Source organism: Trematomus bernacchii, unplaced genomic scaffold, assembly GCF_902827165.1.
Source record: "Trematomus bernacchii unplaced genomic scaffold, fTreBer1.1, whole genome shotgun sequence".
Classification (NCBI taxonomy): Eukaryota; Metazoa; Chordata; class Actinopteri; order Perciformes; family Nototheniidae; genus Trematomus; species Trematomus bernacchii.
The window spans coordinates 20,694,476-20,722,227 of record NW_022987564.1 but is presented as its reverse complement, the minus strand read 5'-3'; the positions used below and the strand labels follow the sequence as shown (position 1 = coordinate 20,722,227).

The 27,752-nt window shown below is 46.8% G+C and overlaps 4 protein-coding genes and 3 long non-coding RNA genes across 27 annotated transcripts in view; all 7 read left to right on the top strand.

The window, feature by feature from the left end:
• Window positions 1-12,866, top strand: part of LOC117478080 (adhesive plaque matrix protein-like) — a 68,702-nt gene extending 55,836 nt beyond the window's left edge. For all 14 annotated transcript variants that reach the window (XM_034124954.1, XM_034124956.1, XM_034124957.1 and 11 more), the window contains 4 exons: window positions 129-292; window positions 6,205-6,640; window positions 12,594-12,710; window positions 12,795-12,866. In XM_034124954.1, coding sequence (XP_033980845.1) covers window positions 129-292; window positions 6,205-6,640; window positions 12,594-12,710; window positions 12,795-12,854 — 777 coding nt within the window. In that variant the 3' untranslated portion in view covers window positions 12,855-12,866. The remainder of the gene's footprint in view (window positions 1-128; window positions 293-6,204; window positions 6,641-12,593; window positions 12,711-12,794) is intronic.
• LOC117478084 (sporozoite surface protein 2-like) lies at window positions 79-2,813 on the top strand. Of its 3 annotated transcripts, none has more exons than XM_034124975.1 (3): window positions 79-128; window positions 1,173-2,657; window positions 2,742-2,813. In XM_034124975.1, the coding sequence occupies exons 2-3, from the start codon at window positions 1,212-1,214 to the stop codon at window positions 2,799-2,801; spliced, it is 1,506 nt and encodes a 501-aa protein (XP_033980866.1). In that variant the 5' UTR covers window positions 79-128; window positions 1,173-1,211; the 3' UTR covers window positions 2,802-2,813. The 3 variants fall into 3 exon arrangements, with proteins under 3 accessions (XP_033980866.1, XP_033980865.1, XP_033980864.1); XM_034124974.1 differs by lacking the exon at window positions 79-128 and adding an exon at window positions 631-677 and having other exon boundaries at window positions 891-2,657; XM_034124973.1 differs by lacking the exon at window positions 79-128 and having other exon boundaries at window positions 684-2,657.
• LOC117478091 lies at window positions 8,180-8,932 on the top strand. The gene is made up of 2 exons (XR_004555379.1): window positions 8,180-8,244; window positions 8,368-8,932. It is a non-coding gene; the product is annotated as an uncharacterized LOC117478091 (long non-coding RNA).
• Window positions 12,867-13,350: 484 nt separating the features above from the next.
• LOC117478082 (adhesive plaque matrix protein-like) lies at window positions 13,351-20,640 on the top strand. 6 transcript variants are annotated; one of them, XM_034124971.1, is made up of 7 exons: window positions 13,351-13,417; window positions 13,505-13,548; window positions 13,634-13,831; window positions 14,063-14,183; window positions 17,917-19,761; window positions 20,029-20,484; window positions 20,569-20,640. In XM_034124971.1, the coding sequence occupies exons 1-6, from the start codon at window positions 13,395-13,397 to the stop codon at window positions 20,162-20,164; spliced, it is 2,367 nt and encodes a 788-aa protein (XP_033980862.1). In that variant the 5' UTR covers window positions 13,351-13,394; the 3' UTR covers window positions 20,165-20,484; window positions 20,569-20,640. The 6 variants fall into 6 exon arrangements, with proteins under 6 accessions (XP_033980862.1, XP_033980863.1, XP_033980861.1 ...); XM_034124972.1 differs by lacking the exon at window positions 13,634-13,831; XM_034124970.1 differs by lacking the exon at window positions 14,063-14,183 and having other exon boundaries at window positions 17,619-19,761.
• Window positions 14,645-16,352, top strand: LOC117478088. The gene is made up of 3 exons (XR_004555376.1): window positions 14,645-14,904; window positions 14,989-15,661; window positions 15,785-16,352. It is a non-coding gene; the product is annotated as an uncharacterized LOC117478088 (long non-coding RNA).
• Window positions 20,641-22,672: 2,032 nt separating the features above from the next.
• On the top strand, window positions 22,673-23,369 carry LOC117478090. Its single transcript, XR_004555378.1, has 3 exons — window positions 22,673-22,791; window positions 22,879-22,922; window positions 23,009-23,369. It is a non-coding gene; the product is annotated as an uncharacterized LOC117478090 (long non-coding RNA).
• Window positions 23,370-23,427: 58 nt separating this feature from the next.
• Window positions 23,428-26,791, top strand: LOC117477799 (sporozoite surface protein 2-like). The gene is made up of 6 exons (XM_034124545.1): window positions 23,428-23,546; window positions 23,665-23,875; window positions 23,972-24,913; window positions 25,409-25,966; window positions 26,477-26,635; window positions 26,720-26,791. Exons 1-6 carry the CDS (start codon window positions 23,428-23,430, stop codon window positions 26,777-26,779), a joined length of 2,049 nt encoding a protein of 682 aa, XP_033980436.1. The 3' UTR covers window positions 26,780-26,791.
• The last annotated feature ends 961 nt before the right edge of the window (window positions 26,792-27,752 follow it).

Sequence of the window (27,752 nt, the reverse complement as noted above, 5' to 3'; positions counted from 1 at the left end):
AGCAGACCAAGGCCAACCAGCATTCCTACCCTTCAAATCCTCAGCAGGCTACCAACCCTTCAAATCCCCTGCAGTCTAGGTACCGGCCAAAACCCCAGCATCCTGCCTACCCTTCAAATCCTCAGCAGGCCGAACCCCTGCAAGGGGTGCTCCAAAGTAAAGCTGGCATGTGGGACATTCCTTCCGAAGTAAGTGTTGCTTCTGGCTCTAATGTGCAGGCCAAGCCCTACCAGCCAGCATACCCTTTGAATCCCCAGCGGGCTACCAACCCTTCAAGTCCCCTGCAGTCTAGGTACCGGCCAAAACCCCAGCAGCCTTCCTACCCTTCAAATCCCCTGCAGTCTAGGTACCGGCCAAAACCCCAGCATCCTGCCTACCCTTCAAATCCTCAGCAGGCCGAACCCCTGCAAGGGGTGCTCCAAAGTAAAGCTGGCATGTGGGACATTCCTTCCGAAGGAAGTGTTGCTTCTGGCTCTAATGTGCAGGCCAAGCCCTACCAGCCAGCATACCCTTTGAATCCCCAGCGGGCTACCAACCCTTCAAGTCCCCTGCAGTCTAGGTACCGGCCAAAACCCCAGCAGCCTTCCTACCCTTCAAATCCCCTGCAGTCCACGTACCGGCCAAAACCCCAGCATCCTGCCTACCCTTCAAATCCTCAGCAGGCCAAGCCTCAGCAGGCCGAACCCTTGCATGGGGTGCTCCAAAGTAAAGCTGGCATGTGGGACATTCCTTCCGAAGTAAGTGTTGCTTCTGGCTCTAATGTGCAGGCCAAGCCCTACCAGCCAGCATACCCTTTGAATCTCCAGTGGGCTACCAACCCTTCAAGTCCCCTGCAGTCTAGGTACCGGCCAAAACCCCAGCATCCTGCCTACCCTTCAAATCCTCAGCAGGCCGAACCCCTGCAAGGGGTGCTCCAAAGTAAAGCTGGCATGTGGGACATTCCTTCCGAAGGAAGTGTTGCTTCTGGCTCTAATGTGCAGGCCAAGCCCTACCAGCCAGCATACCCTTTGAATCTCCAGTGGGCTACCAACCCTTCAAGTCCCCTGCAGTCTAGGTACCGGCCAAAACCCCAGCAGCCTTCCTACCCTTCAAATCCCCTGCAGTCTAGGTACCGGCCAAAACCCCAGCATCCTGCCTACCCTTCAAATCCTCAGCAGGCCAAGCCTCAGCAGGCCGAACCCCTGCAAGGGGTGCTCCAAAGTAAAGCTGGCATGTGGGACATTCCTTCCGAAGGAAGTGTTGCTTCTGGCTCTAATGTGCAGGCCAAGCCCTACCAGCCAGCATACCCTTTGAATCCCCAGCGGGCTACCAACCCTTCAAGTCCCCTGCAGTCTACGTACCAGCCCAAACCCCAGCATCCTACCTACCCTTCAAACCCTCAGCAGCCCAAACCTCAGCAGACCAAACTCCTGCAAGGGGTGCTCCAAAGTAAAGCTGGCATGTGGGACATTCCTTCCCAAGGAAGTGTTGCTTCTGGCTCTAATGTGCAGGCCAAGCCCTACCAGCCAGCATACCCTTTGAATCTCCAGTGGGCTACCAACCCTTCAAGTCCCCTGCAGTCTAGGTACCGGCCAAAACCCCAGCAGCCTTCCTACCCTTCAAATCCCCTGCAGTCTAGGTACCGGCCAAAACCCCAGCATCCTGCCTACCCTTCAAATCCTCAGCAGGCCGAACCCCTGCAAGGGGTGCTCCAAAGTAAAGCTGGCATGTGGGACATTCCTTCCGAAGGAAGTGTTGCTTCTGGCTCTAATGTGCAGGCCAAGCCCTACCAGCCAGCATACCCTTTGAATCCCCAGCGGGCTACCAACCCTTCAAGTCCCCTGCAGTCTAGGTACCGGCCAAAACCCCAGCAGCCTTCCTACCCTTCAAATCCCCTGCAGTCTAGGTACCGGCCAAAACCCCAGCATCCTGCCTACCCTTCAAATCCTCAGCAGGCCGAACCCCTGCAAGGGGTGCTCCAAAGTAAAGCTGGCATGTGGGACATTCCTTCCGAAGGAAGTGTTGCTTCTGGCTCTAATGTGCAGGCCAAGCCCTACCAGCCAGCATACCCTTTGAATCCCCAGCGGGCTACCAACCCTTCAAGTCCCCTGCAGTCTAGGTACCGGCCAAAACCCCAGCAGCCTTCCTACCCTTCAAATCCCCTGCAGTCTACGTACCGGCCAAAACCCCAGCATCCTGCCTACCCTTCAAATCCTCAGCAGGCCAAGCCTCAGCAGGCCGAACCCCTGCAAGGGGTGCTCCAAAGTAAAGCTGGCATGTGGGACATTCCTTCTGAAGGAAGTGTTGCTTCTGGTTCTAATGTGCAGGCCAAGCCCTACCAGCCAGCATACCCTTTGAATCCCCAGCGGGCTACCAACCCTTCAAGTCCCCTGCAGTCTACGTACCAGCCCAAACCCCAGCATCCTACCTACCCTTCAAACCCTCAGCAGCCCAAACCTCAGCAGACCAAACCCCTGCAAGGGGTGCTCCAAAGTAAAGCTGGCATGTGGGACATTCCTTCCCAAGGAAGTGTTGCTTCTGGCTCTAATGTGCAGGCCACTGACTCAAACTCGCACTTGAATGTTGACCCAAGCAATTCCAATGTCATTCCTGTACCAGCCCAGGTGGCAACAGCAACTGGTGCCAGTGTAGAACAGACATCATTGACCTTCCTAACTGTAAGTTGGTTTAACTTAAAGATTGCTACAATGAAGTAAGGGAAATGCTTTGCAAATGTTCTAAATTGTATTTTCTGTTCTCAGGTTCCTGGACTTGCCTGGAAGCAGTCTGAACTGGCATCAACTTTGAATTTAATAAAATAATTGGAACACACACTCTTTGGATGTTCTTTGAAACTATACTTGTGCTGTGCTGTAGACAGTGCTGCACCCTTACTTTCTGAACATGTCCACAACCACTTGCTTGTTTCCTTTGAACTTCAGGGGTTTGTTTTCCTGGCTAGGTACAATAACATTGTGAACAGCAGCGCACAGTAATGTGTTTGCAAATATGTATTGACAGCAAGTTTAAAAGACTTGACTAAGAATGTTCTTCACTTAACATTTGAAAGTTTGATGACTTAAAGGCTGAGAACTTTCAAGGATGAGTGTCCAACATTATTTCAAAGTGTCAGACTCTGTGGTTCCTAATGAGGTTTATTGGACTACACATGACAAACTTGTATCACTTAAAACAACATCTTCAGAAACATTGCAGTTTAGGCTTTATTCCATGTTGCTGAATTGATTGTCATATAATGCATATGTTTGTATTTCGGGCCTAATGTGTATAGGTCCGGTTAGGCATGTGTGTAACTGTTAATCAACAACAGATTGAAAAACTGAGAGAATAAAAAAAGTATGCCTTCTAGAGTAAGACGGGTGAGCTGGAGGGCCCTGAGGTGGATGGATTTGTCAAAGATATGATGGAGCTGGTGAAGGTGCCCTTAGATTCCCTTATACAGAGCTGATACACAATGTTATTGATCAGATATCAGTCAGTGTCATTCATCAGGAGTCTTCTGACCTCTCTAACTCTTCCACCCCCCGACCCTCTCCTCCAGCCCAGCATCAGTGGCACAGACCTGGACAAGTTCAGGAAAGCTCTGATGGGTCACCGCGACATCAACGGAGACGGAAAGATCCAGAAGAACGAGCTGGCTCTCTGCCTCGGCCTCAAACTCAGCTAACAGACCCCCACAACGTTCACACATTTTTCTTTCTGTCCTCTATCCTTCTTTCCATCTTCCTTCTCTCTATGTACAGTTCTAAATTATTTTATTTTTCAATTTAAATGTGTATCTTTTACTATACTCTTTTACTCCCGTCTGAATCATTACTTCTCCCTCCCTATTTTAGCAGTATCGCCTCAATTATTGGCTCTCAGTTGGTGTTTTAAGAATGATGTATATACATGTTTTATGCTCATATATATATATATAATGTTATATATTGCTAAAATATTTATATTAATATCTAGCAATTGAAATAATGGTAAATGTGTAGCCTTGAGTTGGGACATAAAAATCGTTTGTTTTCTTTGTAATGTAAAAAATAATGAAACATTGTTTGAATTACATTTTTTGTGAAACGAGTATCATGAATGATGGCTAATAAAATAGTTTGTGTCTTTGTCAGCTGTGTCTCTCTTTACTGAAACCATAAGTGTGATACAAAAAGTGCTTTCAGTCACTGCAGGTGACCTTTATAGTGTCCTATAATCAATGGCTGCTTGGAGGAAAGAACATTTACAGTATTTGAGTCTAATTATTTGCTTTGGAAAATTATAAGCAGTAATATAAAATGTGGTTTTCAATAAGCCAAAACACTTCCAAAATCATTTTCAAATCACAAGCATATTTGTTTTTAAGTAATCATACAGTGGTAAAAGGTCCCATAAGATCTCAACTTCAGTGGAAGAGAACAATATCTTATTTGCAGTGGAACGTATATATAAATTAAATCTTAAACATATGTTAATATGTATACATATGTTTGATTTGAATACAGCTTGTCATTTCATAGTGTTTTAAGATCAAAAGCTTACACTTTGTAGGTCTTAGCAGAAACTAATATCTCTGTGGTATTGAAGGAGGAAAATTAAATCAAAACCTCAATAAACAAAAACAAAACTACTATCAAACTATTATCGCCTGTCAGGGGAATTTTGCCTTGCGGCCAGGTAAAGGTTATCATTTGGTTAAACTGACTTTTAAATCAGATCTGCTGACAGAATGAAATGTGTCAAATTAGCTAAAGTGTGAACACCTGCCCAGGTTGCCAGAGGGCGGAGTTCCCAAGCTGATTCCAATGACTTCATCAGTGCGATGATTGGTCAGCTCATATACCAACACTTTAAAAGCAGCACTGTCTTTGCAGCAGTCATGAATCTGGAACAATAGATTATTTTTGTATTTGCTGCACACCGCTTACAGACTGTTTGGTTTCAGCTTTACACCAAAAATGTATTTTGAATTGTGTGTGAGGTAAGATATTCTTATTTTGGCAGATTTCTTATATTTATTCTACTTAACTGTTTTTGGTTGGCTCATGTTTAATTCCTCTTTTCTTAGAGTTCTTGTGCTCTCTCTCTTGATTTTTGGGCAGCAAGCAAAGGGTAAGGATTTATGGTTCACAAGCTGCAGTTGAAATGTATAATTTTCCTATAAGGCTGTCTTTTAAAAAAATGTGTTTTCCTTTTAGCACTCAGCTACAGAAGTGGAGGCTCCAGTGGCATTACACCTCACTTTGATTTTTCAAGAGTTCTTAAACCTGCTTCCATTTCCAGTGATGATAGTTCAGCACAGCCTGAGAGGGTTTTGGGTAGTTATTCACCCTTTCATGCTGATGGGGCTTTATCTGAGACTCTGAAGCCAGCTGCTGCACCAAGTGCAGGAGGTTATAGTGGCTCTCATGGTAGGCAAGTAGATGGTTACAGTCCTGAGGGAAGTGTTTCTAGTTACGGGCCAAGCCAACCAATAATTAGTAAACCAAACCAACTACCTCAAGCTAATCCTAGTGCAAATGGTGTCCTTCCAACCAAAGCTGCCCAGTGGGCTTTCCCTTTGCCCCATAATCCAAACTCTTTACAGTCTGGTATTGCTTCAAGTTCTGCACTTGTGATGCACTCTGGTCCCTACTCTGCAGTGCCATCCAAGCCCCAGCAGCCCAAAAACCTTCCAAAGCCCCACCAGCCCAAACCTCAGCAGGCCGCCAACCCTTCAAATCCCCTGCAGTCTTGGTACCGACCCAAACCTCAGCAGGATGCAAATCCTTCAATTCCTCAGCAGGCCAAGCCCTACCAGCCCTCCTACCCTTTGAAACTTCAGCAGGCCACAAACTCTTCAAATCCCCTGCAGTCTAGGTACCGGCCTAAACCCCAGCAGACCAAGGCCAACCAGCCTTCCTACCCTTCAAATCCTCAGCAGGCTACCAACCCTTCAAATCCCCTGCAGTCTAGGTACCGGCCAAAACCCCAGCATCCTGCCTACCCTTCAAATCCTCAGCAGGCCGAACCCCTGCAAGGGGTGCTCCAAAGTAAAGCTGGCATGTCGGACATTCCTTCCGAAGTAAGTGTTGCTTCTGGCTCTAACGTGCAGGACAAGCCCTACCAGCCAGCATACCCTTTGAATCCCCAGCGGGCTACTAACCCTTCAAATCCCCAGCAGTCTAGGTACCGGCCAAAACCCCAGCATCCTGCCTACCCTTCAAATCCCCTGCAGTCTAGGTACCGGCCAAAACCCCAGCAGCCTTCCTACCCTTCAAATCCCCTGCAGTCTAGGTACCGGCCAAAACCCCAGCATCCTGCCTACCCTTCAAATCCTCAGCAGGCCAAGCCTCAGCAGGCCGAACCCCTGCAAGGGGTGCTCCAAAGTAAAGCTGGCATGTGGGACATTCCTTCCGAAGGAAGTGTTGCTTCTGGCTCTAATGTGCAGGCCAAGCCCTACCAGCCAGCATACCCTTTGAATCCCCAGCGGGCTACCAACCCTTCAAGTCCCCTGCAGTCTACGTACCAGCCCAAACCCCAGCATCCTACCTACCCTTCAAACCCTCAGCAGCCCAAACCTCAGCAGACCAAACTCCTGCAAGGGGTGCTCCAAAGTAAAGCTGGCATGTGGGACATTCCTTCCCAAGGAAGTGTTGCTTCTGGCTCTAATGTGCAGGCCAAGCCCTACCAGCCAGCATACCCTTTGAATCCCCAGTGGGCTACCAACCCTTCAAGTTCCCTGCAGTCTAGGTACCGGCCAAAACCCCAGCAGCCTTCCTACCCTTCAAATCCCCTGCAGTCTAGGTACCGGCCAAAACCCCAGCATCCTGCCTCCCCTTCAAATCCTCAGCAGGCCGAACCCCTGCAAGGGGTGCTCCAAAGTAAAGCTGGCATGTGGGACATTCCTTCCGAAGGAAGTGTTGCTTTTGGCTCTAATGTGCAGGCCAAGCCCTACCAGCCAGCATACCCTTTGAATCCCCAGCGGGCTACCAACCCTTCAAGTCCCCTGCAGTCTACGTACCGGCCAAAACCCCAGCATCCTGCCTACCCTTCAAATCCTCAGCAGGCCAAGCCACAGCAGGCTGAACCCCTGCAAGGGGTGCTCCAAAGTAAAGCTGGCATGTGGGACATTCCTTCTGAAGGAAGTGTTGCTTCTGGTTCTAATGTGCAGGCCAAGCCCTACCAGCCAGCATACCCTTTGAATCCCCAGCGGGCTACCAACCCTTCAAGTCCCCTGCAGTCTACGTACCAGCCCAAACCCCAGCATCCTACCTACCCTTCAAACCCTCAGCAGCCCAAACCTCAGCAGACCAAACCCCTGCAAGGGGTGCTCCAAAGTAAAGCTGGCATGTGGGACATTCCTTCCCAAGGAAGTGTTGCTTCTGGCTCTAATGTGCAGGCCACTGAGTCAAACTCGCACTTGAATGTTGACCCAAGCAATTCCAATGTCATTCCTGTACCAGCCCAGGTGGCAACAGCAACTGGTGCCAGTGTAGAACAGACATCATTGACCTTCCTAACTGTAAGTTGGTTTAACTTAAAGATTGCTACAATGAAGTAAGGGAAATGCTTTGCAAATGTTCTAAATTGAATTTTCTGTTCTCAGGTTCCTGGACTTGCCTGGAAGCAGTCTGAACTGGCATCAACTTTGAATTTAATAAAATAATTGGAACACACACTCTTTGGATGTTCTTTGAAACTGTACTTGTGCTGTGCTGTAGACAGTGCTGCACCCTTACTTCCTAAACATGTCCACAACCACTTGCTTGTTTCCTTTGAACTTCAGGGGTTTGTTTTCCTGGCTAGGTACAATAACATTGTGAACAGCAGCGCACTAATGTGTTTGCAAATATGTATTGACCAGCAAGTTTAAAAGACTTGACTAAGAATGTTCTTCACTTAACATTTGAAAGTTTGATGACTTAAAGGCTGAGAACTTTCAAGGATGAGTGTCCAACATTATTTCAAAGTGTCAGACTCTGTGGTTCCTAATGAGGTTTATTGGACTACACAGGACAAACTTGTATCACTTAAAACAACATCTTCAGAAACATTGCAGTTTAGGCTTTATTCCATGTTGCTGAATTGATTGTCATATAATGCATATGTTTGTATTTCGGGCCTAATGTGTATAGGTCCGGTTAGGCATGTGTGTAACTGTTAATCAACAACAGATTGAAAAACTGAGAATAAAAAAAGTATGCCTTCTAGAGTAAGACGGGTGAGCTGGAGGGCCCTGAGGTGGATGGATTTGTCAAAGATATGATGGAGCTGGTGAAGGTGCCCTTAGATTCCCTTATACAGAGCTGATACACAATGTTATTGATCAGATATCAGTCAGTGTCATTCATCAGGAGTCTTCTGACCTCTCTAACTCTTCCACCCCCCGACCCTCTCCTCCAGCCCAGCATCAGTGGCACAGACCTGGACAAGTTCAGGAAAGCTCTGATGGGTCACCGCGACATCAACGGAGACGGAAAGATCCAGAAGAACGAGCTGGCTCTCTGCCTCGGCCTCAAACTCGGCTAACAGACCACCACAACGTTCACACATTTTTCTTTCTTTCCTCTATCCTTCTTTCCATCTTCCTTCTCTCTATGTACAGTTCTAAATTATTTTATTTTTCAATTTAAATGTGGATCTTTTACTATACTCTTTTACTCCCATCTGAATCATTACTTCTCCCTCCCTATTTTCGCAGTATTGCCTCAATTATTGGCTCTCAGTTGGTGTTTTAAGAATGTGTTATCTACATGTTTTATGTTCATATATATAATATGTTATATATTGCTATAATATTTATATTAAAATATCTAGCAATTCAAATAATGGTAAATGTGTAGCCTTGAGTTGAGACATAAAAATAGTTTGTTTTCTTTGTAATGTAAAAAATAAACAGTTTGAATTACATTTTTTGTGAAACGAGTATCATGAATGATGGCTAATAAAATAGTTTGTGTCTTTGTCAGCTGTGTCTCTCTTTACTGAAACCATAAGTGTGCTACAAAAAGTGCTTTCAGTCACTGCAGGTGACTTTTATAGTGTCCTATAATCAATGGCTGCTTGGAGGAAAGACCATTTACAGTATTTGAGACTCATGTGCTTTGAAAAATTATAAGCAGTAATATAAAATATGTGGTTTTCAATAAGCCAAAACACTTCCAAAATCATTTTCAAATCACAAGCATATTTGTTTTTAAGTAATCATACAGTGGTAAAAGGTCCCATAAGATCTCTCAACTTCAGTGGAAGAGAACAATATCTTATTTGCAGTGGAACATATATATAAATTAAATCTTAAACATATGTTAATATGTAAACATATGTGTTTGATTTGAATACAGCTTGTCATTTCATAGTGTTTTAAGATCAAAAGCTTACACTTTTTAGGTCTTAGTTTCTGGGTGTTACTAATACCTCTGCGGTATTGAAGGAGGAAAATTAAATCAAAACCTCAATAAACAAAAACAAAACTACTATCAAACTATTATCGCCTGTCAGGGGAATTTTGCCTAGCGGCCAGGTAAAAGTTATCATTTGGTTAAACTGACTGAAATGTTGAAATGTGTCAAATTAGCTAAAGTGTGAACACCTGCCCAGGTTGCCAGAGGGCGGATTTCCCAAGCTGATTCCAATGACTTCATCAGTGCGATGATTGGTCAGCTCATATACCAACACTTTAAAAGCAGCACTGTCTTTCCAGCAGTCATGAATCTGAAACAATAGATTATTTTTGTATTTGCTGCACACCGCTTACAGACGGTTTGGTTTCAGCTTTACACCAAAAATGTATTTTGAATTGTGTGTGAGGTAAGATATTCTTATTTTGGCAGATTTCTTATATGTATTCTACTTAACTGTTTTTGGTTGGCTCATGTTTAATTCCTCTTTTCTTAGAGTTCTTGTGCTCTCACTCTTGATTTTTGGGCAGCAAGCAACGGGTAAGGATTTATGGTTCACAAGCTGCAGTTGAAATGTATAATTTTCCTATAAGCCTGTCTTTTAAAAAATGTGTTCTCCTTTTAGCACTCAGCTACAGAAGTGGAGGCTCCAGTGGCATTACACCTCACTTTGATTTTTCAAGAAGTCTTAAACCTGCTTCCACTTCCAGTGATGATAGTTCAGCACAGCCTGAGAGGGTTTTGGGTAGTTATTCACCCTTTCATGCTGATGGGGCTTTATCTGAGACTCTTAAGCCAGCTGCTGCACCAAGTGCAGGAGGTTATAGTGGCTCTCATGGTAGGCAAGTAGATGGTTACAGTCCTGAGGGAAGTGTTTCTAGTTACGGGCCAAGCCAACCAATAATTAGTAAACCAAACCAACTACCTCAAGCTAACCCTAGTGCAAATGGTGTCCTTCCAACCAAAGCTGCCCAGTGGGCTTTCCCTTTGCCCCATAATCCAAACTCTTTTCAGTCTGGTATTGCTTCAAGTTCTGCACTTGTGATGCACTCTGGTCCCTACTCTGCAGTGCCATCCAAGCCCCAGCAGCCCAAAAACCTTCCAAAGCCCCACCAGCCCAAACCTCAGCAGGCCGCCAACCCTTCAAATCCCCTGCAGTCTTGGTACCGACCCAAACCTCAGCAGGCTGCAAATTCTTCAATTCCTCAGCAGGCCAAGCCCTACCAGCCCTCCTACCCTTTGAAACTTCAGCAGGCCGCAAACTCTTCAAATCCCCTGCAGTCTAGGTACCGGCCTAAAGCCCAGCAGACCAAGGCCAACCAGCCTTCCTACCCTTCAAATCCTCAGCGGGCTACCAACCCTTCAAGTCCCCTGCAGTCTAGGTACCGGCCAAAACTCCAGCAGCCTTCCTACCCTTCAAATCCCCTGCAGTCTAGGTACCGGCCAAAACCCCAGCATCCTGCCTACCCTTCAAATCCTCAGCAGGCCAAGCCTCAGCAGGCCGAACCCCTGCAAGGGGTGCTCCAAAGTAAAGCTGGCATGTGGGACATTCCTTCCGAAGGTAGTGTTGCTTCTGGCTCTAATGTGCAGGCCAAGCCCTACCAGCCAGCATACCCTTTGAATCCCCAGCGGGCTACCAACCCTTCAAGTCCCCTGCAGTCTAGGTACCGGCCAAAACCCCAGCAGCCTTCCTACCCTTCAAATCCCCTGCAGTCTAGGTACCGGCCAAAACCCCAGCATCCTGCCTACCCTTCAAATCTTCAGCAGGCCAAGCCTCAGCAGGCCGAACCCCTGCAAGGGGTGCTCCAAAGTAAAGCTGGCATGTGGGACATTCCTTCCGAAGGAAGTGTTGCTTCTGGTTCTAATGTGCAGGCCAAGCCCTACCAGCCAGCATACCCTTTGAATCCCCAGCGGGCTACCAACCCTTCAAGTCCCCTGCAGTCTAGGTACCGGCCAAAACCCCAGCAGCCTTCCGACCCTTCAAATCCCCTGCAGTCTAGGTACCGGCCAAAACCCCAGCATCCTGCCTACCCTTCAAATCCTCAGCAGGCCAAGCCTCAGCAGGCCGAACCCCTGCAAGGGGTGCTCCAAAGTAAAGCTGGCATGTGGGACATTCCTTCCGAAGGTAGTGTTGCTTCTGGCTCTAATGTGCAGGCCAAGCCCTACCAGCCAGCATACCCTTTGAATCCCCAGCGGGCTACCAACCCTTCAAGTCCCCTGCAGTCTAGGTACCGGCCAAAACCCCAGCAGCCTTCCTACCCTTCAAATCCCCTGCAGTCTAGGTACCGGCCAAAACCCCAGCATCCTGCCTACCCTTCAAATCTTCAGCAGGCCAAGCCTCAGCAGGCCGAACCCCTGCAAGGGGTGCTCCAAAGTAAAGCTGGCATGTGGGACATTCCTTCCGAAGGAAGTGTTGCTTCTGGTTCTAATGTGCAGGCCAAGCCCTACCAGCCAGCATACCCTTTGAATCCCCAGCGGGCTACCAACCCTTCAAGTCCCCTGCAGTCTAGGTACCGGCCAAAACCCCAGCAGCCTTCCGACCCTTCAAGTCCCCTTCAGTCTAGGTACCGGCCAAAACCCCAGCATCCTGCCTACCCTTCAAATCTTCAGCAGGCCAAGCCTCAGCAGGCCGAACCCCTGCAAGGGGTGCTCCAAAGTAAAGCTGGCATGTGGGACATTCCTTCCGAAGGAAGTGTTGCTTCTGGTTCTAATGTGCAGGCCAAGCCCTACCAGCCAGCATACCCTTTGAATCCCCAGCGGGCTACCAACCCTTCAAGTCCCCTTCAGTCTAGGTACCGGCCAAAACCCCAGCATCCTGCCTACCCTTCAAATCTTCAGCAGGCCAAGCCTCAGCAGGCCAAACCCCTGCAAGGGGTGCTCCAAAGTAAAGCTGGCATGTGGGACATTCCTTCCGAAGGAAGTGGTGCTTCTGGTTCTAATGTGCAGGCCAAGCCCTACCAGCCAGCATACCCTTTGAATCCCCAGCGGGCTACCAACCCTTCAAGTCCCCTGCAGTCTAGGTACCGGCCAAAACCCCAGCAGCCTTCCGACCCTTCAAATCCCCTGCAGTCTAGGTACCAGCCCAAACCCCAGCATCCTGCCTACCCTTCAAACCCTCAGCAGACCAAACCTCAGCAGACCAAACCCCTGCAAGGGGTGCTCCAAAGTAAAGCTGGCATGTGGGACATTCCTTCCCAAGGAAGTGTTGCTTCTGGCTCTAATGTGCAGCCCACTGACTCAAACTCGCACTTGAATGTTGACCCAAGAAATTCCAATGTCATTCCTGTTCCAGCCCAGGTGGCAACTGGTGCCGGTGTAGAACAGACATCATTGACCTTCCTAACTGTAAGTTGGTTTAACTTAAAGATTGCTACAATAAAGTAAGGGAAATGCTTTGCAAATGTTCTAAATTGTATTTTCTGTTCTCAGGTTCCTGTACTTGCCTGGAAGCAGTCTGAACTGGCATCAACTTTGAATTTAATAAAATAATTGGAACACACACTCTTTGGATCTTCTTTGAAACTCTACTTGTGCTGTGCTGTAGACAGTGCTGCACCCTATACATATGTGTTTGATTTGAATACAGCTTGTCATTTCATAGTGTTTTAAGATCAAAAGCTTACACTTTTTAGGTCTTAGTTTCTGGGTCTTACTAATACCTCTGTGGTATTGAAGGAGGAAAATTAAATCAAAACCTCAATAAACAAAAACAAAACTACTATCAAACTATTATCGCCTGTCAGGGGAATTTTGTCTCGCGGCCAGGTAAAGGTTATCATTTGGTTAAACTGACTGAAATGTTGAAATGTGTCAAATTAGCTAAAGTGTGAACACCTGCCCAGGTTGCCAGAGGGCGGAGTTCCCAAGCTGATTCCAATGACTTCATCAGTGCGATGATTGGTCAGCTCATGCACCGACACTTTAAAAGCAGCACTGTCTTTGCAGCAGTCATGAATCTGGAACAATAGATTATTTTTCTATTTGCTGCACACCGCTTACAGACTGTTTGGTTTCAGCTTTACACCAAAAATGTATTTTGAATTGTGTGTGAGGTAAGATATTCTTATTTTGGCAGATTTCTTATATTTATTCTACTTCACTGTTTTTGGTTGGCTCATGTTTAATTCCTCTTTTCTTAGAGTTCTTGTGCTCTCACTCTTGATTTTTGGGCAGCAAGCAAAGGGTAAGGATTTATGGTTCACAAGCTGCAGTTGAAATGTATAATTTTCCTATAAGGCTGTCTTTTAAAAAATGTGTTCTCCTTTTAGCACTCAGCTCCAGAATTGTAGGCCCCAGTGGCATTACAACTCGCTTTCATTTTTCAAGAAGACTTAAACCTGCTTCCACTTCCAGTGATGATAGTTCAGCACAGCCTGAGAGGGTTTTGGGTAGTTATTCACCCTTTCATGCTGATGGGGCATTATCTAAGACTCTGAAGCCAGCTGCTGCACCAAGTGGCTCTCATGGTAGGCAAGTAGATGGTTACAGTCCTGAGGGAAGTGTTTCTAGTTACGGGCCAAGCCAACCAATAATTCGTAAACCAAACCAACTACCTCAAGCTAACCCTAGTGCAAATGGTGTGCTTCCAACCAAAGCTGCGCTGTGGGCTTTCCCTTTGCCCCATAATCCAAACTCTTTTCAGTCTGGTATTGCTTCAAGTTCTGCAATTGTGATGCACTCTGGTCCCTACTCTGCAGTGCCATCCAAGCCCCAGGAGCCCAAAAACCTTCCAAAGCCCCAGCAGGCCCGCTACAAGCCTAAGCCCCACCAGCCCAAACCTCAGCAGGCCGCCAACCCTTCAAATCCCCTGCAGTCTTGGTACCGACCCAAACCTCAGCAGGCTGCAAATCCTTCAATTCCTCAGCAGGCCAAGCCCTACCAGCCCTCCTACCCTTTGAAACTCCAGCAGGCCGCAAACCCTTCAAATCCCCTGCAGTCTAGGTACTGGCCCAAACCCCAGCAGACCAAGCCCAACCAGCCTTCCTACCCTTCAAATCCTCAGCAGGCCAAGCCCTACCAGCGTTCCTACCCTTCAAATCCTCAGCAGGCCAAGCCCTACCAGCGTTCCTACCCTTCAAATCCTCAGCAGGCCAAGCCCGACCAGCGTTCCTACCCTTCAAATCCTGAGCAGGCCAAGCCCTTCCAGCGTTCCTACCCTTCAAATCCTCAGCAGGCCAAGCCCGACCAGCGTTCCTACCCTTCAAATCCTGAGCAGGCCAAGCCCTTCCAGCGTTCCTACCCTTCAAATCCTCAGCAGGCCAAGCCCCGACCAGCGTTCCTACCCTTCAAACCCTCAGCAGCCCAAACCTCAGCAGGCTGAACCCCTGCAAGGGGTGCTCCAAAGTAAAGCTGGCATGTGGGACATTCCTTCCCAAGGAAGTGTTGCTTCTGGCTCTAATGTGCAGCCCACTGACTCAAACTCGCACTTGAATGTTGACCCAACAAGTTTGAGAGAAATTCCAATGTCATTCCTGTACCAGCCCAGGTGGCAACAGCAACTGGTGCCAGTGTAGAACAGACATCATTGACCTTCCTAACTGTAAGTTGGTTTAACTTAAAGATTGCTACAATGAAGTAAGGGAAATGCTTTGCAAATGTTCTAAATTGTATTTTCTGTTCTCAGGTTCCTGGACTTGCCTGGAAGCAGTCTGAACTGGCATCAACTTTGAATTTAATAAAATACTTGGAACACACTCTTTGGATGTTATTTGAAACTTTACTTGTGCTGTGCTGTAGACAGTGCTGCACCCTTACTTTCTGAACATGTCCACAACCACTTGCTTGTTTCCTTTGAACTTCAGGGGTTTGTTTTCCTGGCAAGGTACAATAACATTGTGAACAGCAGCTCACAGTAATGTGTATTCAAATATGTATTGACCAGCAAGTTTAAAAGACTTGACTAAGAATGTTCTTCACTTAACATTTGAAAGTTTGATGACTTAAAGGCTGAGAACTTTCAAGGATGAGTGTCCAACATTATTTCAAAGTGTCAGACTCTGGTTCCTAATGAGGTTTATTGGACTACACATGACAAACTTGTATCACTTAAAACAACATCTTCAGAAACATTGCAGTTTAGGCTTTATTCCATGTTGCTGAATTGATTGTTATATAATGCATATGTTTGTGTATTTTGGGCCTAATGTGTATAGGTCCTGTTAGGCATGTGTGTAACTGTTAATCAACAACAGATTGAAACACTGAGAATAAAAAAGTATGCCTTCTAGAGTAAGACGGGTGAGCTGGAGGGCCCTGAGGTGGATGGATTTGTCAAAGATATGATGGAGCTGGTGAAGGTGCCCTTAGATTCCCTTATACAGAGCTGATACACAATGTTATTGATCAGATATCAGTCAGTGTCATTCATCAGGAGTCTTCTGACCTCTCTAACTCTTCCACCCCCCGACCCTCTCCTCCAGCCCAGCATCAGTGGCACAGACCTGGACAAGTTCAGGAAAGCTCTGATGGGTCACCGCGACATCAACGGAGACGGAAAGATCCAGAAGAACGAGCTGGCTCTCTGCCTCGGCCTCAAACTCAGCTAACAGACCACAACGTTCACACATTTTTCTTTCTTTCCTCTATCCTTCTTTCCATCTTCCTTCTCTCTATGTACAGTTCTAAATTATTTTATTTTTCAATTTAAATGTGTATCTTTTACTATACTCATTTACTCCCGTCTGAATCATTACTTCTCCCTCCCTATTTTAGCAGTATCGCCTCAATTATTGGCTCTCAGTTGGTGTTTTAAGAATGATGTATCTACATGTTTTATGCTCATATATATATATAATGTTATATATTGCTATAATATTTATATTAAAATATCGAGCAATTTAAATAATGGTAAATGTGGAGCCATGAGTTGGGACATAAAAATCGTTTGTTTTCTTTAATGTAAAAAATAATGAAACATTGTTTGAATTACATTTTTTGTGAAACGAGTATCATGAATGATGGCTAATAAAATAGTTTGTGTCTTTGTCAGCTGTGTCTCTCTTTACTGAAACCATAAGTGTGCTACAAAAAGTGCTTTCAGTCACTGCAGGTGACTTTTATAGTGTCCTATAATCAATGGCTGCTTGGAGGAAAGAACATTTACAGTATTTGAGTCTAATTATTTGCTTTGGAAAATTATAAGCAGTAATATAAAATATGTGGTTTTCAATAAGCCAAAACACTTCCAAAATCATTTTCAAATCACAAGCATATTTGTTTTTAAGTAATCATACAGTGGTAAAAGGTCCCATAAGATCTCTCAACTTCAGTGGAAGAGAACAATATCTTATTTGCAGTGGAACATATATATAAATTAAATCTTAAACATATGTTAATATGTATAGATATGTTTGATTTGAATACAGCTTGTCATTTCATAGTGTTTTAAGATCAAAAGCTTACACTTTGTAGGTCTTAGCAGAAACTAATATCTCTGTGGTATTGAAGGAGGAAAATTAAATCAAAACCTCAATAAACAAAAACAAAACTACTATCAAACTATTATCGCCTGTCAGGGGAATTTTGCCTAGCGGCCAGGTAAAGGTTATCATTTGGTTAAACTGACTGAAATGTTGAAATGTGTCAAATTAGCTAAAGTGTGAACACCTGCCCAGGTTGCCAGAGGGCGGAGTTCCCAAGCTGATTCCAATGACTTCATCAGTGCGATGATTGGTCAGCTCATATACCAACACTTTAAAAGCAGCACTGTCTTTGCAGCAGTCATGAATCTGGAACAATAGATTATTTTTGTATTTGCTGCACACCGCTTACAGACTGTTTGGTTTCAGCTTTACACCAAAAATGTATTTTGAATTGTGTGTGAGGTAAGATATTCTTATTTTGGCAGATTTCTTATATTTATTCTACTTAACTGTTTTTGGTTGGCTCATGTTTAATTCCTCTTTTCTTAGAGTTCTTGTGCTCTCTCTCTTGATTTTTGGGCAGCAAGCAAAGGGTAAGGATTTATGGTTCACAAGCTGCAGTTGAAATGTATAATTTTCCTATAAGGCTGTCTTTTAAAAAAATGTGTTTTCCTTTTAGCACTCAGCTACAGAAGTGGAGGCTCCAGTGGCATTACACCTCACTTTGATTTTTCAAGAGTTCTTAAACCTGCTTCCACTTCCAGTGATGATAGTTCAGCACAGCCTGAGAGGGTTTTGGGTAGTTATTCACCCTTTCATGCTGATGGGGCTTTATCTGAGACTCTGAAGCCAGCTGCTGCACCAAGTGCAGGAGGTTATAGTGGCTCTCATGGTAGGCAAGTAGATGGTTACAGTCCTGAGGGAAGTGTTTCTAGTTACGGGCCAAGCCAACCAATAATTAGTAAACCAAACCAACTACCTCAAGCTAATCCTAGTGCAAATGGTGTCCTTCCAACCAAAGCTGCCCAGTGGGCTTTCCCTTTGCCCCATAATCCAAACTCTTTACAGTCTGGTATTGCTTCAAGTTCTGCACTTGTGATGCACTCTGGTCCCTACTCTGCAGTGCCATCCAAGCCCCACCAGCCCAAACCTCAGCAGGCCGCCAACCCTTCAAATCCCCTGCAGTCTTGGTACCGACCCAAACCTCAGCAGGATGCAAATCCTTCAATTCCTCAGCAGGCCAAGCCCTACCAGCCCTCCTACCCTTTGAAACTTCAGCAGGCCACAAACTCTTCAAATCCCCTGCAGTCTAGGTACCGGCCTAAACCCCAGCAGACCAAGGCCAACCAGCATTCCTACCCTTCAAATCCTCAGCAGGCTACCAACCCTTCAAATCCCCTGCAGTCTAGGTACCGGCCAAAACCCCAGCATCCTGCCTACCCTTCAAATCCTCAGCAGGCCGAACCCCTGCAAGGGGTGCTCCAAAGTAAAGCTGGCATGTGGGACATTCCTTCCGAAGGAAGTGTTGCTTCTGGCTCTAATGTGCAGGCCAAGCCCTACCAGCCAGCATACCCTTTGAATCCCCAGCGGGCTACCAACCCTTCAAGTCCCCTGCAGTCTAGGTACCGGCCAAAACCCCAGCAGCCTTCCTACCCTTCAAATCCCCTGCAGTCTAGGTACCGGCCAAAACCCCAGCATCCTGCCTACCCTTCAAATCCTCAGCAGGCCGAACCCCTGCAAGGGGTGCTCCAAAGTAAAGCTGGCATGTGGGACATTCCTTCCGAAGGAAGTGTTGCTTCTGGCTCTAATGTGCAGGCCAAGCCCTACCAGCCAGCATACCCTTTGAATCCCCAGCGGGCTACCAACCCTTCAAGTCCCCTGCAGTCTAGGTACCGGCCAAAACCCCAGCAGCCTTCCTACCCTTCAAATCCCCTGCAGTCCACGTACCGGCCAAAACCCCAGCATCCTGCCTACCCTTCAAATCCTCAGCAGGCCAACCCTCAGCAGGCCGAACCCTTGCATGGGGTGCTCCAAAGTAAAGCTGGCATGTGGGACATTCCTTCCGAAGTAAGTGTTGCTTCTGGCTCTAATGTGCAGGCCAAGCCCTACCAGCCAGCATACCCTTTGAATCTCCAGTGGGCTACCAACCCTTCAAGTCCCCTGCAGTCTAGGTACCGGCCAAAATCCCAGCATCCTGCCTACCCTTCAAATCCTCAGCAGGCCGAACCCCTGCAAGGGGTGCTCCAAAGTAAAGCTGGCATGTGGGACATTCCTTCCGAAGGAAGTGTTGCTTCTGGCTCTAATGTGCAGGCCAAGCCCTACCAGCCAGCATACCCTTTGAATCTCCAGTGGGCTACCAACCCTTCAAGTCCCCTGCAGTCTAGGTACCGGCCAAAACCCCAGCAGCCTTCCTACCCTTCAAATCCCCTGCAGTCTAGGTACCGGCCAAAACCCCAGCATCCTGCCTACCCTTCAAATCCTCAGCAGGCCAAGCCTCAGCAGGCCGAACCCCTGCAAGGGGTGCTCCAAAGTAAAGCTGGCATGTGGGACATTCCTTCCCAAGGAAGTGTTGCTTCTGGCTCTAATGTGCAGGCCAAGCCCTACCAGCCAGAATACCCTTTGAATCTCCAGTGGGCTACCAACCCTTCAAGTCCCCTGCAGTCTAGGTACCGGCCAAAACCCCAGCAGCCTTCCTACCCTTCAAATCCCCTGCAGTCTAGGTACCGGCCAAAACCCCAGCATCCTGCCTACCCTTCAAATCCTCAGCAGGCCGAACCCCTGCAAGGGGTGCTCCAAAGTAAAGCTGGCATGTGGGACATTCCTTCCGAAGGAAGTGTTGCTTCTGGCTCTAATGTGCAGGCCAAGCCCTACCAGCCAGCATACCCTTTGAATCCCCAGCGGGCTACCAACCCTTCAAGTCCCCTGCAGTCTAGGTACCGGCCAAACCCCAGCAGCCTTCCTACCCTTCAAATCCCCTGCAGTCTAGGTACCGGCCAAAACCCCAGCATCCTGCCTACCCTTCAAATCCTCAGCAGGCCGAACCCCTGCAAGGGGTGCTCCAAAGTAAAGCTGGCATGTGGGACATTCCTTCCGAAGGAAGTGTTGCTTCTGGCTCTAATGTGCAGGCCAAGCCCTACCAGCCAGCATACCCTTTGAATCCCCAGCGGGCTACCAACCCTTCAAGTCCCCTGCAGTCTAGGTACCGGCCAAAACCCCAGCAGCCTTCCTACCCTTCAAATCCCCTGCAGTCTACGTACCGGCCAAAACCCCAGCATCCTGCCTACCCTTCAAATCCTCAGCAGGCCAAGCCTCAGCAGGCCGAACCCCTGCAAGGGGTGCTCCAAAGTAAAGCTGGCATGTGGGACATTCCTTCTGAAGGAAGTGTTGCTTCTGGTTCTAATGTGCAGGCCAAGCCCTACCAGCCAGCATACCCTTTGAATCCCCAGCGGGCTACCAACCCTTCAAGTCCCCTGCAGTCTACGTACCAGCCCAAACCCCAGCATCCTACCTACCCTTCAAACCCTCAGCAGCCCAAACCTCAGCAGACCAAACCCCTGCAAGGGGTGCTCCAAAGTAAAGCTGGCATGTGGGACATTCCTTCCCAAGGAAGTGTTGCTTCTGGCTCTAATGTGCAGGCCACTGACTCAAACTCGCACTTGAATGTTGACCCAAGCAATTCCAATGTCATTCCTGTACCAGCCCAGGTGGCAACAGCAACTGGTGCCAGTGTAGAACAGACATCATTGACCTTCCTAACTGTAAGTTGGTTTAACTTAAAGATTGCTACAATGAAGTAAGGGAAATGCTTTGCAAATGTTCTAAATTGTATTTTCTGTTCTCAGGTTCCTGGACTTGCCTGGAAGCAGTCTGAACTGGCATCAACTTTGAATTTAATAAAATAATTGGAACACACACTCTTTGGATGTTCTTTGAAACTATACTTGTGCTGTGCTGTAGACAGTGCTGCACCCTTACTTTCTGAACATGTCCACAACCACTTGCTTGTTTCCTTTGAACTTCAGGGGTTTGTTTTCCTGGCTAGGTACAATAACATTGTGAACAGCAGCGCACAGTAATGTGTTTGCAAATATGTATTGACAGCAAGTTTAAAAGACTTGACTAAGAATGTTCTTCACTTAACATTTGAAAGTTTGATGACTTAAAGGCTGAGAACTTTCAAGGATGAGTGTCCAACATTATTTCAAAGTGTCAGACTCTGTGGTTCCTAATGAGGTTTATTGGACTACACATGACAAACTTGTATCACTTAAAACAACATCTTCAGAAACATTGCAGTTTAGGCTTTATTCCATGTTGCTGAATTGATTGTCATATAATGCATATGTTTGTATTTCGGGCCTAATGTGTATAGGTCCGGTTAGGCATGTGTGTAACTGTTAATCAACAACAGATTGAAAAACTGAGAGAATAAAAAAAGTATGCCTTCTAGAGTAAGACGGGTGAGCTGGAGGGCCCTGAGGTGGATGGATTTGTCAAAGATATGATGGAGCTGGTGAAGGTGCCCTTAGATTCCCTTATACAGAGCTGATACACAATGTTATTGATCAGATATCAGTCAGTGTCATTCATCAGGAGTCTTCTGACCTCTCTAACTCTTCCACCCCCCGACCCTCTCCTCCAGCCCAGCATCAGTGGCACAGACCTGGACAAGTTCAGGAAAGCTCTGATGGGTCACCGCGACATCAACGGAGACGGAAAGATCCAGAAGAACGAGCTGGCTCTCTGCCTCGGCCTCAAACTCAGCTAACAGACCCCCACAACGTTCACACATTTTTCTTTCTGTCCTCTATCCTTCTTTCCATCTTCCTTCTCTCTATGTACAGTTCTAAATTATTTTATTTTTCAATTTAAATGTGTATCTTTTACTATACTCTTTTACTCCCGTCTGAATCATTACTTCTCCCTCCCTATTTTAGCAGTATCGCCTCAATTATTGGCTCTCAGTTGGTGTTTTAAGAATGATGTATCTACATGTTTTATGCTCATATATATATATATAATGTTATATATTGCTAAAATATTTATATTAATATCTAGCAATTGAAATAATGGTAAATGTGTAGCCTTGAGTTGGGACATAAAAATCGTTTGTTTTCTTTGTAATGTAAAAAATAATGAAACATTGTTTGAATTACATTTTTTGTGAAACGAGTATCATGAATGATGGCTAATAAAATAGTTTGTGTCTTTGTCAGCTGTGTCTCTCTTTACTGAAACCATAAGTGTGATACAAAAAGTGCTTTCAGTCACTGCAGGTGACCTTTATAGTGTCCTATAATCAATGGCTGCTTGGAGGAAAGAACATTTACAGTATTTGAGTCTAATTATTTGCTTTGGAAAATTATAAGCAGTAATATAAAATGTGGTTTTCAATAAGCCAAAACACTTCCAAAATCATTTTCAAATCACAAGCATATTTGTTTTTAAGTAATCATACAGTGGTAAAAGGTCCCATAAGATCTCAACTTCAGTGGAAGAGAACAATATCTTATTTGCAGTGGAACGTATATATAAATTAAATCTTAAACATATGTTAATATGTATACATATGTTTGATTTGAATACAGCTTGTCATTTCATAGTGTTTTTAAGATCAAAAGCTTACACTTTGTAGGTCTTAGCAGAAACTAATATCTCTGTGGTATTGAAGGAGGAAAATTAAATCAAAACCTCAATAAACAAAAACAAAACTACTATCAAACTATTATCGCCTGTCAGGGGAATTTTGCCTTGCGGCCAGGTAAAGGTTATCATTTGGTTAAACTGACTTTTAAATCAGATCTGCTGACAGAATGAAATGTGTCAAATTAGCTAAAGTGTGAACACCTGCCCAGGTTGCCAGAGGGCGGAGTTCCCAAGCTGATTCCAATGACTTCATCAGTGCGATGATTGGTCAGCTCATATACCAACACTTTAAAAGCAGCACTGTCTTTGCAGCAGTCATGAATCTGGAACAATAGATTATTTTTGTATTTGCTGCACACCGCTTACAGACTGTTTGGTTTCAGCTTTACACCAAAAATGTATTTTGAATTGTGTGTGAGGTAAGATATTCTTATTTTGGCAGATTTCTTATATTTATTCTACTTAACTGTTTTTGGTTGGCTCATGTTTAATTCCTCTTTTCTTAGAGTTCTTGTGCTCTCTCTCTTGATTTTTGGGCAGCAAGCAAAGGGTAAGGATTTATGGTTCACAAGCTGCAGTTGAAATGTATAATTTTCCTATAAGGCTGTCTTTTAAAAAAATGTGTTTTCCTTTTAGCACTCAGCTACAGAAGTGGAGGCTCCAGTGGCATTACACCTCACTTTGATTTTTCAAGAGTTCTTAAACCTGCTTCCATTTCCAGTGATGATAGTTCAGCACAGCCTGAGAGGGTTTTGGGTAGTTATTCACCCTTTCATGCTGATGGGGCTTTATCTGAGACTCTGAAGCCAGCTGCTGCACCAAGTGCAGGAGGTTATAGTGGCTCTCATGGTAGGCAAGTAGATGGTTACAGTCCTGAGGGAAGTGTTTCTAGTTACGGGCCAAGCCAACCAATAATTAGTAAACCAAACCAACTACCTCAAGCTAATCCTAGTGCAAATGGTGTCCTTCCAACCAAAGCTGCCCAGTGGGCTTTCCCTTTGCCCTATAATCCAAACTCTTTACAGTCTGGTATTGCTTCAAGTTCTGCACTTGTGATGCACTCTGGTCCCTACTCTGCAGTGCCATCCAAGCCCCAGCAGCCCAAAAACCTTCCAAAGCCCCACCAGCCCAAACCTCAGCAGGCCGCCAACCCTTCAAATCCCCTGCAGTCTTGGTACCGACCCAAACCTCAGCAGGATGCAAATCCTTCAATTCCTCAGCAGGCCAAGCCCTACCAGCCCTCCTACCCTTTGAAACTTCAGCAGGCCACAAACTCTTCAAATCCCCTGCAGTCTAGGGTACCGGCCTAAACCCCAGCAGACCAAGGCCAACCAGCCTTCCTACCCTTCAAATCCTCAGCAGGCTACCAACCCTTCAAATCCCCTGCAGTCTAGGTACCGGCCAAAACCCCAGCATCCTGCCTACCCTTCAAATCCTCAGCAGGCCGAACCCCTGCAAGGGGTGCTCCAAAGTAAAGCTGGCATGTCGGACATTCCTTCCGAAGTAAGTGTTGCTTCTGGCTCTAACGTGCAGGACAAGCCCTACCAGCCAGCATACCCTTTGAATCCCCAGCGGGCTACTAACCCTTCAAATCCCCAGCAGTCTAGGTACCGGCCAAAACCCCAGCATCCTGCCTACCCTTCAAATCCCCTGCAGTCTAGGTACCGGCCAAAACCCCAGCATCCTGCCTACCATTCAAATCCTCAGCAGGCCAAGCCTCAGCAGGCCGAACCCCTGCAAGGGGTGCTCCAAAGTAAAGCTGGCATGTGGGACATTCCTTCCGAAGGAAGTGTTGCTTCTGGCTCTAACGTGCAGGACAAGCCCTACCAGCCAGCATACCCTTTGAATCCCCAGTGGGCTACCAACCCTTCAAGTTCCCTGCAGTCTAGGTACCGGCCAAAACCCCAGCAGCCTTCCTACCCTTCAAATCCCCTGCAGTCTAGGTACCGGCCAAAACCCCAGCATCCTGCCTACCCTTCAAATCCTCAGCAGGCCGAACCCCTGCAAGGGGTGCTCCAAAGTAAAGCTGGCATGTGGGACATTCCTTCCGAAGTAAGTGTTGCTTCTGGCTCTAATGTGCAGGCCAAGCCCTACCAGCCAGCATACACTTTGAATCCCCAGCGGGCTACCAACCATTCAAATCCCCTGCAGTCTAGGTACCGGCCAAAACCCCAGCATCCTGCCTACCCTTCAAATCCCCTGCAGTCTAGGTACCGGCCAAAACCCCAGCATCCTGCCTACCCTTCAAATCCTCAGCAGGCCGAACCCCTGCAAGGGGTGCTCCAAAGTAAAGCTGGCATGTGGGACATTCCTTCCGAAGGAAGTGTTGCTTCTGGCTCTAATGTGCAGGCCAAGCCCTACCAGCCAGCATACCCTTTGAATCTCCAGTGGGCTACCAACCCTTCAAGTCCCCTGCAGTCTAGGTACCGGCCAAAACCCCAGCAGCCTTCCTACCCTTCAAATCCCCTGCAGTCTAGGTACCGGCCAAAACCCCAGCATCCTGCCTACCCTTCAAATCCTCAGCAGGCCAAGCCTCAGCAGGCCGAACCCCTGCAAGGGGTGCTCCAAAGTAAAGCTGGCATGTGGGACATTCCTTCCGAAGGAAGTGTTGCTTCTGGCTCTAATGTACAGGCCAAGCCCTACCAGCCAGCATACCCTTTGAATCCCCAGCGGGCTACCAACCCTTCAAGTCCCCTGCAGTCTACGTACCAGCGCAAACCCCAGCATCCTACCTACCCTTCAAACCCTCAGCAGCCCAAACCTCAGCAGACCAAACTCCTGCAAGGGGTGCTCCAAAGTAAAGCTGGCATGTGGGACATTCCATCCCAAGGAAGTGTTGCTTCTGGCTCTAATGTGCAGGCCAAGCCCTACCAGCCAGCATACCCTTTGAATCCCCAGTGGGCTACCAACCCTTCAAGTTCCCTGCAGTCTAGGTACCGGCCAAAACCCCAGCAGCCTTCCTACCCTTCAAATCCCCTGCAGTCTAGGTACCGGCCAAAACCCCAGCATCCTGCCTCCCCTTCAAATCCTCAGCAGGCCGAACCCCTGCAAGGGGTGCTCCAAAGTAAAGCTGGCATGTGGGACATTCCTTCCGAAGGAAGTGTTGCTTTTGGCTCTAATGTGCAGGCCAAGCCCTACCAGCCAGCATACCCTTTGAATCCCCAGCGGGCTACCAACCCTTCAAGTCCCCTGCAGTCTACGTACCGGCCAAAACCCCAGCATCCTGCCTACCCTTCAAATCCTCAGCAGGCCAAGCCTCAGCAGGCTGAACCCCTGCAAGGGGTGCTCCAAAGTAAAGCTGGCATGTGGGACATTCCTTCTGAAGGAAGTGTTGCTTCTGGTTCTAATGTGCAGGCCAAGCCCTACCAGCCAGCATACCCTTTGAATCCCCAGCGGGCTACCAACCCTTCAAGTCCCCTGCAGTCTAGGTACCGGCCAAAACCCCAGCAGCCTTCCGACCCTTCAAGTCCCCTTCAGTCTAGGTACCGGCCAAAACCCCAGCATCCTGCCTACCCTTCAAATCTTCAGCAGGCCAAGCCTCAGCAGGCCGAACCCCTGCAAGGGGTGCTCCAAAGTAAAGCTGGCATGTGGGACATTCCTTCCGAAGGAAGTGTTGCTTCTGGTTCTAATGTGCAGGCCAAGCCCTACCAGCCAGCATACCCTTTGAATCCCCAGCGGGCTACCAACCCTTCAAGTCCCCTTCAGTCTAGGTACCGGCCAAAACCCCAGCATCCTGCCTACCCTTCAAATCTTCAGCAGGCCAAGCCTCAGCAGGCCAAACCCCTGCAAGGGGTGCTCCAAAGTAAAGCTGGCATGTGGGACATTCCTTCCGAAGGAAGTGGTGCTTCTGGTTCTAATGTGCAGGCCAAGCCCTACCAGCCAGCATACCCTTTGAATCCCCAGCGGGCTACCAACCCTTCAAGTCCCCTGCAGTCTAGGTACCGGCCAAAACCCCAGCAGCCTTCCGACCCTTCAAATCCCCTGCAGTCTAGGTACCAGCCCAAACCCCAGCATCCTGCCTACCCTTCAAACCCTCAGCAGACCAAACCTCAGCAGACCAAACCCCTGCAAGGGGTGCTCCAAAGTAAAGCTGGCATGTGGGACATTCCTTCCCAAGGAAGTGTTGCTTCTGGCTCTAATGTGCAGCCCACTGACTCAAACTCGCACTTGAATGTTGACCCAAGAAATTCCAATGTCATTCCTGTTCCAGCCCAGGTGGCAACTGGTGCCGGTGTAGAACAGACATCATTGACCTTCCTAACTGTAAGTTGGTTTAACTTAAAGATTGCTACAATAAAGTAAGGGAAATGCTTTGCAAATGTTCTAAATTGTATTTTCTGTTCTCAGGTTCCTGTACTTGCCTGGAAGCAGTCTGAACTGGCATCAACTTTGAATTTAATAAAATAATTGGAACACACACTCTTTGGATCTTCTTTGAAACTCTACTTGTGCTGTGCTGTAGACAGTGCTGCACCCTATACATATGTGTTTGATTTGAATACAGCTTGTCATTTCATAGTGTTTTAAGATCAAAAGCTTACACTTTTTAGGTCTTAGTTTCTGGGTCTTACTAATACCTCTGTGGTATTGAAGGAGGAAAATTAAACAAAAACAAAACTACTATCAAACTATTATCGCCTGTCAGGGGAATTTTGTCTCGCGGCCAGGTAAAGGTTATCATTTGGTTAAACTGACTGAAATGTTGAAATGTGTCAAATTAGCTAAAGTGTGAACACCTGCCCAGGTTGCCAGAGGGCGGAGTTCCCAAGCTGATTCCAATGACTTCATCAGTGCGATGATTGGTCAGCTCATGCACCGACACTTTAAAAGCAGCACTGTCTTTGCAGCAGTCATGAATCTGGAACAATAGATTATTTTTCTATTTGCTGCACACCGCTTACAGACTGTTTGGTTTCAGCTTTACACCAAAAATGTATTTTGAATTGTGTGTGAGGTAAGATATTCTTATTTTGTCAGATTTCTTATATTTATTCTACTTCACTGTTTTTGGTTGGCTCATGTTTAATTCCTCTTTTCTTAGAGTTCTTGTGCTCTCACTCTTGATTTTTGGGCAGCAAGCAAAGGGTAAGGATTTATGGTTCACAAGCTGCAGTTGAAATGTATAATTTTCCTATAAGGCTATCTTTTAAAAAATGTGTTCTCCTTTTAGCACTCAGCTACAGAAGTGGAGGCTCCAGTGGCATTACACCTCACTTTGATTGTTCAAGAAGTCTTAAACCTGCTTCCACTTCCAGTGATGATAGTTCAGCACAGCCTGAGAGGGTTTTGGGTAGTTATTCACCCTTTCATACTGATGGGGCTTTATCTGAGACTCTGAAGCCAGCTGCTGCACCAAGTGGCTCTCATGGTAGGCAAGTAG

Coding starts and splice junctions, on each gene's coding strand:
- LOC117477799 (XM_034124545.1), top strand. CDS start 23,428: ATGCACTCTGGTCCCTACTCTGCAGTGCCATCCAAGCCCCAGCAGCCC. Junction 23,876..23,971: donor TGTCGGACATTCCTTCCGAA/GTAAGTGTTGCT, acceptor TCAAATCCCCAG/CAGTCTAGGTACCGGCCAAA. Junction 25,967..26,476: donor GTAAAGCTGGCATGTGGGAC/ATTCCTTCCGAA, acceptor GGCATGTGGGAC/ATTCCTTCCCAAGGAAGTGT.
- LOC117478082 (XM_034124967.1), top strand. CDS start 13,395: ATGTATTTTGAATTGTGTGTGAG. Junction 13,418..13,504: donor TATTTTGAATTGTGTGTGAG/GTAAGATATTCT, acceptor CTCTTTTCTTAG/AGTTCTTGTGCTCTCACTCT. Junction 14,184..17,916: donor TCAAATCCCCTGCAGTCTTG/GTACCGACCCAA, acceptor CCTGCAGTCTTG/GTACCGACCCAAACCTCAGC.
- LOC117478084 (XM_034124973.1), top strand. CDS start 717: ATGTGGGACATTCCTTCCGAAGTAAGTGTTGCTTCTGGCTCTAATGTG. Junction 2,658..2,741: donor CATCATTGACCTTCCTAACT/GTAAGTTGGTTT, acceptor TTCTGTTCTCAG/GTTCCTGGACTTGCCTGGAA.